Source organism: Chiloscyllium punctatum, chromosome 37 (genome assembly GCF_047496795.1).
Source record: "Chiloscyllium punctatum isolate Juve2018m chromosome 37, sChiPun1.3, whole genome shotgun sequence".
Taxonomy (NCBI): domain Eukaryota; kingdom Metazoa; phylum Chordata; class Chondrichthyes; order Orectolobiformes; family Hemiscylliidae; genus Chiloscyllium; species Chiloscyllium punctatum.
Window position 1 is genome coordinate 53,441,783 of NC_092775.1, and position 16,438 is coordinate 53,458,220.

The following is a 16,438-nucleotide window of genomic DNA, read 5'->3' on the forward strand; positions in this document are numbered from 1 at the left end:
GATATTCTAGCCTACGTCCTTGCATGTGTACGTGTATTATGCTGAGTTAATTCAATCTATTGTGTATAATAGTCAGGTAAGGGAAGATGAAATTATAAAAGAAGTTAATCCTAGTAGGTGGAGTTTTGTGATTTAGGTTTATAGTTTTACTATTTATTTTATCCAGTGAGTCTATGAATTGCATAATACATTTGCTTCATCAATTCATACTGACAGAGCAAGTAAAGTTCAGTCATAGTCGCAATGATCTTGTATTCTGTCATGAAATGTATGTTAAAGGTTACATTAGTTGCGTATAATTTCAGTTGTGTAATTCTGTATCAGGCTTCCTACTATTGCACAATAATTCAATACATCAAAAAGGAGGTCAAGGTCACCTTTCTGTTCCTTCACTGTGACTCCTGCTGGGTTGATCAGCAAGTTACTACTAAACATCGTTCAGAAAGTAGAGAACGGGGTGTGCACTTGAGAAAAGGTCAGGAAGTGCACACTGGCTGCATTTGATAATTCCTGTTTACATGTGATACATTACCTGATGACTTCCAATGCATTACTTCCCAAACTAGATCCAGGAGCCAAGATTCCAATGCATCACTTTAATCTAAGTATAGGAATTTAACCCATGGGAGGAGTTTTTTTTAAGTTGGATGATGTCAGTTTACTGCTGAGTCACATTCAAGTGTTTTCCATATAAAACTTATGTTTCTGCTAAATAAAACTCTCATATGAGATGAAATCCCTTGTTCTTTTAATTAAATTGAAATAATTTATTCAACTGCATCTTCCCTGAACCAATGCCCCCTCTGACCAACTGTCACTTTTCCACAGAATATAAATAGAGCCCTGAGTATAAAAGCAAAGAAGTGATGCTGCACCTCCCACAAATCATTGGTAGTACCACATTTAAAGTATTGTAGTCAGCTGTGAGCATCTTATTTAAGAAGGATGTTAAAAGCCTGAAGAAAGTTCAAAGGAGATTTACTAGAATGATACCAGAATGAGACATTTTGGATAGAACGAAAGATTTGAAAAATTGGGCTTGTTCTACTTGGAGCAGAGTAGGGACAGAGAAAGAACAGAGAAAATTGTAAAAGGGGGTGGGTGTGGCATTGTTAGTCAAGGGCAGTGTTACGGTTGCAAAAAGGATGTTTGAGGACTCGTCAACTGAGGTTGAGATTAGAAACAGGAAAGGAGAAGTCACCCTTTTGGGAGTTTTCTGTAGGCCTAGAATAGTTCCAAAGATGTTGAGGAAATGATAGCAAAGATGATTCTCGATAGGAGCAAAAGTGACAGGGTAGTTGTTATGGGGGGTCTTTAACTGCCCAAATAATGACTGGAAATACTGTAGTTCAAGTACTTTAGATGGAACAGTTTTTGTCTGATGTGTGCAGGAGGGTTTCCGGACACACAGTATGTAGGCAGGCCAACAAGGAGTGAGGCCACATTAGATTTGGTACTGTGTAATGAACCCGGCCAGGTGTTAGATTTGGAGGTAGGTGTGCGCTTTAGTGATAGTGACCACAATTCAGTTATGTTTATTTTAGCGATTGAAAGGGGTAGGTATACACCGCAGGGCAAGAGTTATAGCTGTGGGGAGAGGCAATTATGATGCAATTAGGCAAGATTTAGGATGCATAAGATGGGGAAGTCAACTGTAGGGAGTGGGTACAATTGAAATGTGGAGCTTATTCAATGAACAGTTACTGCAGGTCCTTGATAAGTATGTACCTGTCGGGCATGGAGGAAATGGTCGAGTGAGGGAGCCATGGTTTGCTAAAGAAGTTGAATCTCTTGTCAAGAGGAAGAAGGAGGCTTACGTTAGGATGAGATGTGAAGGCTCAGTTAGGGCACTTGAGAGTTACAAGTTAGCCAGGAAAGACCAAAAGAGAGAGTGAAGAAGAGCCAGGAGGGGACATGAGAAGTCATTGGCGGATAGGATCAAGGAAAACCCTAAGGCTTTCTGTAGGTATATCAGGAATAAAAGAATGACTAGAGTAAGATTGGGCCAATCAAGCATAGTAATGGAAATATGTGTATGGAGTCAGAGGAGATAGGGAATGTGCTAAATGAATACCTTTCGTCAGTATTCACCTGAGAAAAAGACAATGTGGTCGAGGAGAATACTGAGATTACATGCTACTAAACTAGATGGAATTGAGGTTCACAAGGAGGAGATGTTAGCAGTTCTGGAAAGTGTGATGATAAGGATACAATTGAAAAAGAGAATTTACTAATTTGGCAAGTCTGGGTTGGCTGGGAACAATCCTAGAATTCTTGCAGTGCTTTTGGCCTTGATTTTTATGTCATCATTGTCTACAGGAATAGTGCCAGAAGACTGGAGGATAGCAAATGTTGTTCCCTTGTTCAAGTAGAGACAACCTGATAATTATAAACCAGTGACCCTTACTTCAGCTGTGTGTAAAGTGTTGGAAAGAGCTACAAGGGATAGGTTTTATAATCATCTAGTAAGGAATAAGTTTATTAGGGATAGTCAGCATGATTTTGTGAAGGGTGGGTCGTGCCTCACAAACCTTATTGGGTTCTTTGAGAAGGTGACCAAACAGGTGGATGAGGGTAAAGCAATTGATGTGGTGTATATGGATTTCAGTAAGGCATTTGATAAGGTTCCCCACTGTAGGCTATTGCACAAAATACGGAGGTATGGGATCAAGTGTGATTTAGCGGTTTGGATCAGAAATTGGCTAGCTGAAAAGGTGGTGGTTCATGGCAAATATTCATCCTGGAGTTCAGTTAGTTGTGTCTACTGCAAGGACCTGTTTTTGGTCCACTACGGTTTGTCATTTTTATAAATGACCTGGATGAGGGTGTAGAAGGATGGGTTAGTAAATTTGCGGATGACACTAAAGTCAGTGGAGTTGTGGATAGTGCTGAAGGATGTTGTAGGTCCATGTACATAGATTCTTGAAAGTTGCCACCCAGGTTGATAGGGGTGTTAAGAAGGCATACAGTGTGTTAGCTTTTATTGGTAGAGGGATTGGAGTTTCGGAACCATGAGGTCATGCTGCAGCTGTATAAAATTCTGATTCGGCTGCACTTGGAGTATTGCGTACAGTTCTGATCACCTCATTATAGGAAGGATGTGGAAACTTTGGAAAGTGTTCAGAGGAGATTTATAGGATGTTGCCTGGTCTGGAGGGAAGTTCTTACAAGGAAAGGCTGAGGGACCTGAGGCTATTTTTGTTAGAGAGAAGGTGGTTGAGAGATGACTTAATTGCGATATATAAGATAATCAGAGGGTTAGATAGGGTGGACAGTGAGAGCCTTTTTCCTCAGATGGCGATGGTTAGCATGAGGGGACATAGCTTTAAATTCAGGGGTGATAGATATAGGACAGATGTCAGAGGTAGTTACTTTACTTAGAGTAGTAGGTGCATGGAACACACTGCCTGCAACAGTAGTAGTCTCACAAACTTTAAGGGCATTTAATTGTCATTGGATAGGCATAATGATGAGAATGGAACAGTATAGGTTAGATGGGCACAACATCGAGGGCTGAAAGGCCTCTACTGCGCTGTAATGTTCTATGTTCTGATAAGATTAAGAGGTGATTTTAGTGAGGTGTTCAGAATTAGAACAATTTTAACATGGTATATAAAGATATTCTGTTTCCACTAGTTGGTGTGTCATTAACTAGGGGTCACAATTTCAAGATTGTCAGCAAGCGAGCTAGGAGTGAGATGAGACTGCCTGGGATACTGTTGGAGGTGGATTACATGTGAAGTTTCAAAAGACAGCTGAGTATATATTTGAAAGTGATGACTTTAGAGGGCTGCAAAGATATGGCAGGAGAATGGCACCAGCTGGGTGGCTCCTCCACCAGTGCAGTTACAGTCTTCTGTAATGTAAAATTCTATTATTCCATTTGGCACTGCTTGTCTGTATGGGAGATCAAGGTTATTTGCAACAGCTTGGTAAATAAATCATTTGTGCAAGATGTAGCTAGAGGGTTATCACAATTGAGGATGATTGGGAGTCTAAAGTTCCTAAAATCCAAATTATCTACAACTTCCCCTTATTTTTTTGTGTCGCGTGTCCTAATACCACTTGTCCATTATTTAGAGACATTATAGCCCAAGAGGGGGCCATTCAGCCATCCATGCCATCACTAGAAAAACCCAGTCAGTTATATTTGTCTACTCTCAAAACTTTACTTCCCTCAAATGCTGATGAACAAGGCAGTTCCTGGTGTTAATTGAAGCGGATCAATGTAATTGAGGCCTTTATATTTTAACTGTTGGGGGAAAAAAGGAGTAATTTGACAATTGAACAAATTTCTCTAACCACCATCATCCACCACTTCTATTCTGGCTTCCCACCCCGAACATTCTGCTGACGTGTCCAAGTAGGATGGAAAACATGCCTCAGGTATTTCTGTATCATGAGGGAGCTGCAGCCAGACAACTAATTGAATGATCTGCTACAGAGAGACATTTATAAAAGTGACCGGGAGGCCTTGAACCAGGGAATCACTCAGTGACAGAGTAAAATGACGATTCATCCTCTGGGCTGTGAATGGCTGCTACAACTAGTCAGTAAAGTGCTTAGCAAAAAATGCCAATGTTAAAAACAATAACCAACAGCATGTAGCAAATTCATGTGCTGCACATGACAAAGCCTGCCTCGAGGATTGCCCTCCTAGCCCTCCGCAAACCTGCATCATATGAAAACGCACCATCAGAAATAGCTGTTTCTTCCATGTCCACTATCTTTCATAGCTGGAAAGATGTTGGAAGAAAGAACCTTTTTCAAAGTAAATAATTGTCCACAGATGTAGCTTTGGGAATCTGGAGAATCTCACTTAAAAACCATGTGGTTGGGGAGCAGTCATGTGGCTAGTTTTGCCATAACATAAAATGTCACATTTTGTCAAATGCTAAATTATTGCTTAAAGGAAACATTGATCTTTCTTTCAATTTTTCAGCTCATTGGTGCATCAAGGACACGGACATATGTACAGGAACACTCCGTTGTGGACCCTGTGAAACGGACTATGGAGTTAAAATCTGCGAATGTTAGTCAAGTAACATGACTAGAAATTATGCGTGATTTTCCCTTGTCTAATATATGTGGGGGTTTAGTTGGCGTTTTAATATGTGATCGGAAAAGCTCTATTGTTGTACAAACTCCAGATTTAGCTAATAATCAGTTCCACATTCTGAAGTGATGATACCCTGTTTTATATAATGGGCTGTATTTGATGTCCAAGATGCTGTGCTTCTGGATCTGCAGTTCCTTCTGCAGGCTTAACAGACAACATTGACAATGCAAACCCTGAGTGCCAGTGAAAAATCACACACTTAAAAATGGTCTTGTGGAAACCAGTTTGTGCCAGTGACTAGCAGGCATGAACTAATTGGTATCTTGGTAGGTACACTGTGGATCAGACTTTATTTCTGTAGGATATTTTTGCTATGACAATATTTCAACTATTTTGTCTTCACTAAAAGTTATTTACTACTTTTGCTTATTATTCTCAGGTGTATCTCATTTATGGTACAACAGGAAGCTTATTGCAGTCACCTTTGGATAGTTTACTCTCAAACTGTGCTGTCACTTTGCTCCATATTGGGTAGCATTTCTGCCACTGCCCCAGTCCATGTGTGAGGCAGCTATTTGACTTAAGGGCACCAGGATCTGAACCCAACTCATTCTGGTCAACTGCTTTGTGAATGGGTGCTTGAGCTGGCACTTTCACTCCCCACCAGCCCTTTTTCTAATCTAGGGAGTCTGCAATTTTGATAGCATTACTTCAGCTTGGTACAGATTGGACATCAAATCGACAATCGTCTAATGCTCTACAGACTTTAAGCATCCAACTTTAAAGATGTTACTTTAAAAATTTGCCAAATTAGTAAATACTCTTTTTCCATTGCGTCCTTTTCATCTAAAGTGTTCTTATCGAATGTGAATTGTTATGGATAACTCTGAGCTGAATTCCTCACAAAATTCTTAAAAATCGAATGCTGAGGCTATTTTTGAATCTTGACCAATATATCCCTACACATAATGGATATAATGGTCAAGCTGTTTCATTCTGGTTAATAACTTTGATTGTGCTGTAGTATTGGAGATTACGAAAACCTGTACTTTTTTCCAAGATGAAAGTAATCTCCTTCAGTTCAGTTTGCCAAAGATGTAATTTACTCCATATTCTGCAATACCTAACTGCTGTATACCCAATAGTAAAAACAAAGGTTGACAAGACCATAAAAATATAAACAAGACACCTCACACATGATCAACAATGTCCTCCAGCGCATCTCCATCTCCTCTACTTCCCATACCTCTACCCTTAAACCCCATCCCTCCAACCACACCAAAGATAAACCCCCCCCCACCTTCCACCCACTAATATCAAATACAATATATTATTGTCCGCCATTTCCTCCACCTGCAATCAGACCCCACCACCAGAGATATGTTTCCCTCCCCAACCCTATTTGCATTCTGCAGAGATCATTCACTCCGTAAATCCCTCATTAGATCCGTGCCCCCAACCAACTCACCCTCCACACCCAGCACCTTCCCTTGCTGCCACAAGAGGTATAAAACCTGCGCTGTACACCCTCTTCCCATCCAAGGCCCCAAAGGATCTTTTCACACCTGGCAAAGATTTTCATGCACATTCAAACACCTCATCTACTGCATCTGTTGCTCTCGATATGGTCTCCTCTACATTGGGCAGACAGAATGCCAACTCGCAGAGCATTTCAGGGAACATCCCTGAGACACATGGACCCAACAATCCCACCGCCTTGTAGCCGAACACGTCAACTCTCCCTCCCACTCTGCCAAGGACATGCAAGTCCTTCGCTGCCTCCACCGCCAAATCCAAGCCACCCAAAGAGGGTGTACAGCGCAGGTTTTATACCTCTTGTGGCAGCAAGGGAAGGTGCTGGGTGTGGAGGGTGAGTTGGTTGGGGGCACGGATCTAATGAGGGATTTACGGAGTGAATGATCTCTGCAGAATGCAAATAGGGTTGGGGAGGGAAACATATCTCTGGTGGTGGGGTCTGATTGCAGGTGGAGGAAATGGCGGACAATAATATATTGTATTTGATATTAGTGGGTGGAAGGTGGGGGGGGGTTTATCTTTGGTGTGGTTGGAGGAAGAACTTGCGCCTCATCTTTCACCATGGGATCCTTCAACCACATGGCATCAATGTCGACTTCACTAGCTTCTTCATCTCCTCTCCTCCCACTCCAACCTGGCACCGCCCACTTGACCTGTCCCACTTGTCCATCTTCCTTCCCACCTATCCACTTCACCTTCCCCACCAATCTATCGCAATTACTGCCCCACCTGCATCCACAGTTTTCAACTTCCTTCCCTCCCACATTCCTAATGAAGGGCTTATGTCCGAAACGTGGACTTTCCTGCTCCTCGGATGCTGCCTGACCTGCTGTGCTTTCCCAGCACCACACTTTTTGACACTGGAATAATCTTGCAGAGTAACAGAAGTGAAAAGCCGGACTGACAAGGGGCCGAATTCCACATGTATTCTGACTACATTTAACTCTATCTCTCTTTCTGAAAACAAAGAAAAATGCTGGAAATCCCAGCAGCCTGACCTTCTGTGATCTCCAGCATTGATTATTTTCAGTACAGATTCCAGCATCAGCAGAAATTTGCTCCTCTATCTCTCCATCAATCCAATCAGCCCCTCTACTGCTTTTGTGTCCTCAGATTTCTTGTATAACACTCGGCCTTAGGGAACTTTAATTTTCTCCTTTCACATGTTCGGTAACCTTTTGGTATCAAAAGGTGATGTGTCTGGTGCAAGCTTTATTCCTTTGCTACTAATCCTGTCCCTCACCTGCCCATGTTTTCAGGTTAAACCTTTCCTGCACTTTTGATCCTGAGCTGAACTTCTAACCTCCCGTTTGCCTACTTCCACCGCCTCAGTCCATCTCCTGCTGAAATCCTCATACAGGTCTTCTTTTAAACTCCAAATCCAGTTATTCTAATGAAAACAAAATACAGTGGATGCAGAAAACCTGAGCTCTCAACAGAGGGCTGAAGAAATTCAATAGGTCTGGTATCATCTGTGGAGCGAGAAACAGTTAACATTTCAAATCCAAGTTATGAAGTAGCATAATTGGATTGAAAACATTAAGTCTGTTTCTCTCTCTAAGACCTGCTAAGTTTCTCCAGCACCTTATGTTGCTATTTCTGATTATTCCCATGCTTCCTTCATAAACTTGCTAGTCCAAAACTCTGCTCTCCAGAATCCAGCCCCCACATCAGCATGAGCACCCATGTACTTGACTGACCTACATTGCCATCCAGTATCTCAATGCCTCAAATTTTACATTCTTAGTCGTGTTTAAATCCTTCTGTGACCTTGCTGCTGTGATTCTGGTGTTTTGTGAACCCCAAAATCCCCTCTTTTTGCCACCAGTGGAAACCATGAACTCAGCTGTGTGTGCCTGCAGCTCTAGACTTCCATCCCTCAATCCCTCTGGCTTCCTTTCCATCTTTAATCCCTTAAAAACTCCTCTTTATCCATGCTTTGAAACAGCTCAGGTAATCACCTTTGATAAGAATTGATTAATGACTATATATGCTTCTCTGGATTTGCCTCAGGTTTTGTTTTTAACGTGAACACATTATATTCAATGGATCTTGCAGTTCAGAACAATATGTGTAATTAGTCACACTCCCTGTTCTTTTCCTATAACTGCAATGTTTTTCCATCTCATGTATTCATCCAGTTACCTTTGAAATTCTTTCCATCACCCTTTCAGGTAGTGCATTCCTGATCAACTTCTGGTAGCTGACCCTCCTGCAAGTCGTAACAATTATTACAGGGGTAAAAGATTCCCTTACTGGAAAAAGTTCAATAAACCAGTTGGGTTATGAAATCAAAGTAACTCTCAGGGGCAGTATTTCTGGTGCCAGCTCAGATTTTATTCTCAAATTTATTGTGACACACCTTCCTGTCTGGATCATTGGCTGGGTGAATATTGAGGTGACTGATGCTGGTCCTTTCCACCAGTCTAAAATTCAAGGTACCTCACATGTGACAGCGCACAAGTGAAAATTTATTCTTTGCTTTCCAGAATCATACAATAGAACTACATCAAAAAGAATCAAAATAACATGATTCTTCCCTCTGGCTGCATGTTTGTACTTAAGAAATAGAGACCTTGTTCAATCTCTCAAACTAGTTAAATTAAAAACACAAGTTAAAAGGTACCTGCAGTGTAATAGAATTAAAATTTAGTGAAGTTATGCCACATTTCTGCAGGATCTTGGGTGGATCACTATGTATAGTTTCAGTTTCCATTTTACAAAAAGAATGCAGAGGCACTGCAGAAGCAGCATTACAGATGTACAATGATATTAGAACTGAGATGTTATACCTCAGTAAAGGACTTCCCTCCAGGAAAGAGTGAGTTTCATTTGACCTGATAGAAGGTCTTTATGACGAAGAAAGGAATCGATAGGGTAGATGTAAGGAAAACGTTTCAACTACTGAGTGAGTTCAAAACTGGTAGGAGTATATGAGGGGTCACTAATGAATCCAAGAGGACTTCTATAACCCAGAGAGCTGTGCAAAGTAGAATTCATGATTATGTGAAGTAGTTGAAGCAAATAACATTAATACATGAAAGGGAGTCTAAATAAATACATGGATGGGAAAAGGACCAGAAGAACATAATGGTATAGTTAAATGAAGAAAATAAGAGGGAGACTCATACAGCGCATGAGTCATGGGCCTGCCATATCAAGTAGTCTGTTCTAAAGTTAGTGTAATTCAGCATTATCTCCATAGCATAATGTAGTAGTGTGATAATGTGAAGATCAATGTAGTGTAACACTGTGCTACAGAACAGCAAACCCTGCTGTACAGATGATGAGTTTCCGTTCACTGAAACACCCAGCGTGTGGTCTCTCCCAAGACTGGGAGTACAGTTTCACCTTATCATTTATACCAAGCTGACGTGACTTCACAGCCCTCAATCAGACCAGTATTCTAGGTTTGATGTGAAACCAGGCACCATCATCCACTTTGGCATTTTATTGTTGGCATGTTATCTGTCATTAATGGTGAATAACTCTGAGTATCTTAATTGTAAAGCTCTGTTCTGAATAATATCTAAAGTCTGTCTCTTCATTATGGTATGTTTCAGATAACATTAACAAATCTAGTATCAGTGGATGAACGATTGGAGTATAAACCTCACCCGCAGGATCCGGAAAAGTAGGTATAAGTGTTGTTGAAGTGCAGTGACTCTACACAAAACACTCTGTGTATCTACAGTAGCAATGTCACGAATCTATATGGCTACTCCACTTTGGAAATATTTCTATTTCTTCTTGGTCTTGTTGCATAAGTAACTTCCATGTTTTCTTTTTGGGTGACTAACAGCAGTCCACTGACTGCTTTGAAGACGACAAGTGGAGAATTAGAAACTTTCCAAGAGCATAAATTTGTCATGTCAACCACTCGCATTCCAGCTGCCAATCTGGTGCCAATCCTTTTCTGTCATTTTCAATGAGGCTAGTGACAAGCTCCAGGCAATGCATTAGTTTGTAAGATGCATCCATTCCTTAGTTTGCGTGTTACTATGTCTCCCTGATGTCTCATCTTTTCTACATTCAATGTAAAGATGTTTCCCAATGCCTAACCCACAGGTCTTGTTGACTTGCCTTCAGTGGAAAGGCAGATTGCTTTCAGCAGTAATTGCTTATAGTAGAATTGAGTAGAAAGTGAACTTGGAAATTATATATTAATAATTTTGCTGCTTCTCTTCTCATAGCATTTCATGTATAATTCTGTTTTGTTGTTTCAGAACTATCCTTACCCAAGAAGCTATTATCAGTGTGAAAGGGGTCAGTCTCAGCAGTTATATGGAAGGAATAATGGCAAACACGATCTCTGCTAATGCAAATAAAGTGAGTACAGTGATTGGGAGAATAGAATTGTATGTTACACAACAGAAAAGAGAATTTTTAAAAATACCTGTATAGTATTTCTGAGATGTTGCGGCTGTACAGGACATTGGTTAGGCCACTTTTGGAATATTGTGTGCAATTCTGGCCTCCCTCCTATAGGATGTTGTGAAACTTGAAAGGGTTCAGAAAAGATTTACAAGGATGTTGCTGGGGTTAGAGAGTTTGAGCTAGAGGGAGAGGCTGAATAGGATGGGGCTGTTTTCTCTGGAATATCAGAGGATAAGGGGTGACCTTATAGGGGTTTATAAAATTATGAGGGGCATGGTTAGGGTAAATAGATGTGGCCTTTTCCCTGGGTTGGGGGAGTCCAGAACTAGAGGGCATACGGTTTAGGGTGAAATGGGAAAGATTTAAAAGAGACCTAAGGGGCATCTTTTTCACGTAAAGGGTGGTGTGTGCATGGAATGAGATGCCAGAGGAAGTGGTGGAGGCTGGTACAATTATGACATTTAAAAGGTATCTGGATGGATAAATGAATAGGAAGGGGTTAGAGGGATATGGGCCAAGTGTTGGCAAATGGGTCTAGATTAGGTTAGGATATCTGGTCAGCATGGACAAGTTCAACTGAAGGGTCTATTTCCTTGCTGTACATTTCTATGACTCTCTACTTTGCTATTTGACTTCTGTAAACTAAGCAGTCCTGCATTTTGCGATGTAATTTTGTTGTGAATTCTGAAATGATCAGAATTATGCAATGCTTTATACTTTCATTTGTAATTTTTATGAATTAGGAGTGCATGTTTTTATTTTTGACATTACAATTTGTATCTGCCACAGTGATGATTTTTCAATAACCCAATTACTGATCTATCTGTGTGCTTGTCCTGACTTCTCATACACCCTCCCGATCATTTCCTCCTACACTTTTAAATATGCTTCTATGCTGTTAGTCTCTTTTCTATCTCTTTTCCTATCTAAGAGATTAGCCCTGACTTAGTTGAGCATTATAGGCATACTGACTCTCTTCTTGTGAACCAGATACATTTCCATTTTCTGCCTTGTCAGCATCAATGGCAATTGCAGCACCAGTAATGCTTGCCCTGAAAGTTACTGACAGGAATTAGAAATAGCTGTGAGGCTACTTTTGGCTTGTATGGTTTGACTAATGGGCTGAATTGCTTTCAACAGACTCCAAACAGTGTTACTGTCTTGGTTTGTAATTGTTTTTTCCTGGCTATGCACCTTAAATATATTTATTGAATGACTTGCTCTATTTCTGCCTCTGCTCAACGTCTGTTTTTCTCTGCAGGGACGAGAAGCAATGGAGTGGGTAATCCGCAGGTTAAATGCTGAAATTGAAGAGTTGGCTGCATCTGCAAGAGGAAGTATCAAAATGCCAATGGCTGCAACATCAGTAGAGTAATGGAGAGTTGTTGAGAAATATGTTGCTGGCCTCTGAACTACTCAGCCAATTCCTTCCCACTGTGCATTTCATTTCCCTAGTTCACCCGGGCTTCAGGTTGAAGCAGCATAAACTTACTTGATTCTTGCTCTGTTTCAGTGGCACACCATATACAGCTGTCTACTGATTGTGGTTGTGCAGAGGCTTTCCTGAAGGTGTGTTTGATTTGTTTTGATGAATATATTAGAATAGATGCACAGAGGGAAGTATTGGCTTCAATATTTATTACTAGGTATATTATAATGTTGACAGAATTGAAAGATGGCAAAGTTGGCGATGGAGGAGCTTGCGATCTCCAGTTTGGCAGCCCATGTACTTACAGAGTTTAAAAATGAAAGTGTTTGTGCTGCTTACTTGAGTTGATCATAAAGCAGTACCCTCCCTGGTGGATCATTAAACAAAGATCCTGTCTGTTAACTGCTCTGAGAACTTGAGAAAAGTCGTTGCTTTAACCTCCTGTAACAAACAGCAAACATTGCAGCATGCATATTTTAAATTTCAGTATTAAAATTAGGAAGTTAAACTTGTAGAACTAATATCCAGTTCTCAGTCATGTAAAGCAATATTCTTAAATAAATGGGCCTTTATCATTGTGAGAGATAATATTGTACAGAATTTAAGGAGCTAAAACATTTAGATTTGAAGTCTTTAAGTTAAGAACAAGTCTGCAGCAGAAAACCAATAGTATGGCCATCATCCTAAAGAAAAATGTTGAAATTGTGCATTTTGTATGAATGTTCCTGTGAATTTCTGGGTAACCAAATTTTGGTAATCTATTTGTTTCATTAACATTTACAATTTAACCTAGAGTGAATTGTCCAACAAAGTTGCCAAGGATTTTCTATGTTGTGTCAACATTCCGAAAGCACTGAAACATAACTGAAAGTTTTCTGAATGTTGTAGAACTTAGATCAGGTGCTTTTTTTAAAAAAGCAGCCATAAGATTGTTCTGCCTTAATTATTTTTGATCGTCACAGGACTGTCCTCTGATCTAACAGTAAATTAGCACAAGAAAATGCAGTTCGCCTCACCTCAGTTTATTAATTTCTGGAGTTATCAAATTTTCACTGAAGCCTTGTGATCATCCTTGCATATCATGGCTACCTGAGTAACTAGACGTGGGCCTCTGTCTTCTGACCCTAAGACCCAGTGTTGGTTTTGGCTACTGATCTTATACCCAGGATGCTACTGTAGCCACTTGTTGACCATAGGGAATCAATACTTTAGTAGCTCCACACTAACATCTCACGGTTAAACATAGCACAAGAATTCTCATTCGGTAATGCTATGTTTTCTGTAGAGAAGAATCTTTGTTGTGGTAAGAGATCTTGACAAATTCTGGAGCTAGGCTCGCCCTCTGTGGTCTCTTTTATTTAAAGTTGCTTTAAAGGTTTTCAAAGCACTTAAGAGTGTACAGAATTTGAATTTCATTGTATTTTGCAGGGTTCTAGTTCCAAAAGTTTCCAGTTCTGAATGTAAAGTGTTTACTGTAACTTGCAGAGTTGTTGATTGAAATGTCAGTTTGCCATCAATCCTGCCTCAGGATCAGAAGGCAGCTGATACAAGCCACACTAAAACATTGACTGCACAATAGTGACACAGCACATAGTAATGCTATTCTTCATATGAAACTTTATCAAGTTAAGCGATCATAAAAGACCCTGAGTCAGTATTTGATAAAAGGGGATTTTCCACTACTTTGGCTAACATTCCTCCTTCAGTGCCATCAAAGGTGTATTAACTGATCACTTTTTACTAGTTGTGGGACCTCACTGTGTTTGAAATACTGTATGTTACTCTATACAAGTCACTCAATGGTATTTAGTTAAAGATGAGCTTAAGAAGGGAGTGCTTCATTAATTTACTAGACTTTTACCTTAACTTTCACGACAGTTTGGAATTGAGAATCATATTTGAGCTGGCATTTTTGAAAGCTTATCTCTGAGCTCTCTTTCTGTACCACTTTTTTTTGTTTTTGTTGGGAAAGTTGAGAGCTTTTGTCTCCTGAAGTGATGCTGCTGAGCTATTCCCTGTTACGGGCACTGATTTTACAGAGTACCAGCTATGTGCAGCAGGATTTTGGTTTGCTCTCAGGGAAGGTTTTGTGCTCTGCCTTCATTATACTGAGAGGGAGGGCAAATGCAGAGCTTGTGCCTCCTGTGCAGAAGTTTGCTTCAGTGCACGACTGGCAAGTACCAATTACTTGCCAGTAATTACTTGCCACCTGTGCCTTCTGACCCAGGACACAATGAAAATCTGATGCAGAGACTGGTGGGTACTCCTGATCTTCACTATTTTCCATAAAGCATCACACACAACATTTCTTGTAATAAAAAAAACTCCTCTTTGTTCCAAACATCACATTTTAATTTAAGCAATCCTGTTAGCAATACTTAATATACATATCTCTCAGTTCACTTTGGAGTTTTGCCACTGTCGGACAACCAGATAATTTGTGCCAAAACACATTCACTTAAACGTGAATAGAAATGAAATTTTAATAAATTGAGTTTCTCCATTAATATATTGGAAAATGTCACTGCATATAATGAGTTGCTGTTAAGGCTTGGTTTGTATTACTGTACAACAAGGAGTTGAGCTTGAAGTAGATAAATACATAGGGGAAGGTATACTTAATGTTTCAGGTTGATTAACTTTTCATCAGAACAACTTCTGACAAAGGGCAACAGACTGATGTATTAATGCTACCTTCCTCTTACCACCTAAGCTGAGTGTTTGCAGCATATTTTATACAGCACTTCAGATATTCAGCTTCTGTGGTTTTCTGTTGTATGGTAAGTAGCTCCATGTCGAAGAGTTCACACGAGTACAGTTTTTTTGTGTGATAGTTTCTTTGATTCTCTGGGAATACGAAGTTTGATGCCCTTCTGCAGAAGTAGGTGATATGGGTGGTTCATCCCCATAAACTTTATATGGGGTTTAGTCTGGTTTACTGCCTGATAGCTACAAGCTCAAAAGACCGCTCTTTTAAAAGTGGGATTCAAAAGGAAGCAAGTTTGATTAGGCAGCGTAATCCATACTGTTTTGAGAGTTTAAAGGGACAGTTCTACATAGAATTCTGTTATATGTTAATTGGACTCAGAGGGCTGTTGTGTTCCACCTTTACACCTACTTTTATGATACAATGGATGATCCTTCCTGGACCAAACTGTATCTACTTTTATTTCTTTTGCTACATAAAATGTCCCAAGATATGGAAAGTTTTACAGCTTCAGAAATACAAACATTTTTTATATGCTGCTAGTAACATTTATTATTTAATGTTTTGCTAGATGAAGGTTTTGTTTAACTTAATGTGACCAACAAGAAGAATGAAACATTGAATTAGGCTAATTCAATTCAAACACAACAGTGTTACCTTTTTTAAAATGACTTTCCTGTGTAAGATCTCTGCTACTTTGCAGTTCCATGTCATTTTTGTATGGAATAGTATTTATTTTAATAGCACTGAATTGTACTTCAAGCTCCAGCCAAGTTGTTAACATTTTTAACAACAGACAATAAAATTTAGTGTTTTTAAAGTAGTCTATTGTCAGTGTATTCTTTTGGATTTAAGATTTGTCTGCACCCCTGCAACTATTAAGTCAGAGGTCAGATAGCTGACTTTGGATATCCACTACAACACGGACAGCGAAGTGCTCAAAATGAGACTCTATTTAACTGAATCGGAGATTGATGACCCCATGCAAGAGCTAAAAACAAACATGCAAGAAGTGAGCTTGGTGGGGGTCAGGAAATGGGGAGGTTGATGATTCGAAATGATTTTCCTTTGTTGTGTTGCTACAGAAGACTGCAGAAGGATTTGGACAGGTTCGGAGAGTAGAATCAGAGAATCCCTACAGTTTGGAAACAGGCCCTTGGGCCCAGGAAGTCCACACTGACCCTCTGAAGACTATCCCACCCAGACCCATTTCCCCTATATTTAACCCTGATTAATGCACCTAACCTACACTCCCTGAACACTATGGGCAATTTAGCATGGCCAATTCACCTTGTTTGCACATCTTTGGATTACGGGAGAAAACTGGAGC

The 16,438-nt window shown here is 40.1% G+C and overlaps 1 protein-coding gene across 1 annotated transcript in view; it reads left to right on the top strand.

Annotated features, from left to right (window-relative positions):
- Nucleotides 1–15,931, top strand: part of LOC140463110 (PRELI domain containing protein 3B) — a 29,460-nt gene extending 13,529 nt beyond the window's left edge. Inside the window, exons 3-6 of the mRNA XM_072556837.1 lie at nt 4,943–5,032; nt 10,159–10,229; nt 10,822–10,924; nt 12,234–15,931. Of these exons, the coding sequence (XP_072412938.1) occupies nt 4,943–5,032; nt 10,159–10,229; nt 10,822–10,924; nt 12,234–12,347 (378 nt within the window). The 3' untranslated portion in view covers nt 12,348–15,931. The remainder of the gene's footprint in view (nt 1–4,942; nt 5,033–10,158; nt 10,230–10,821; nt 10,925–12,233) is intronic.
- Nucleotides 15,932–16,438: the final 507 nt, after the last annotated feature.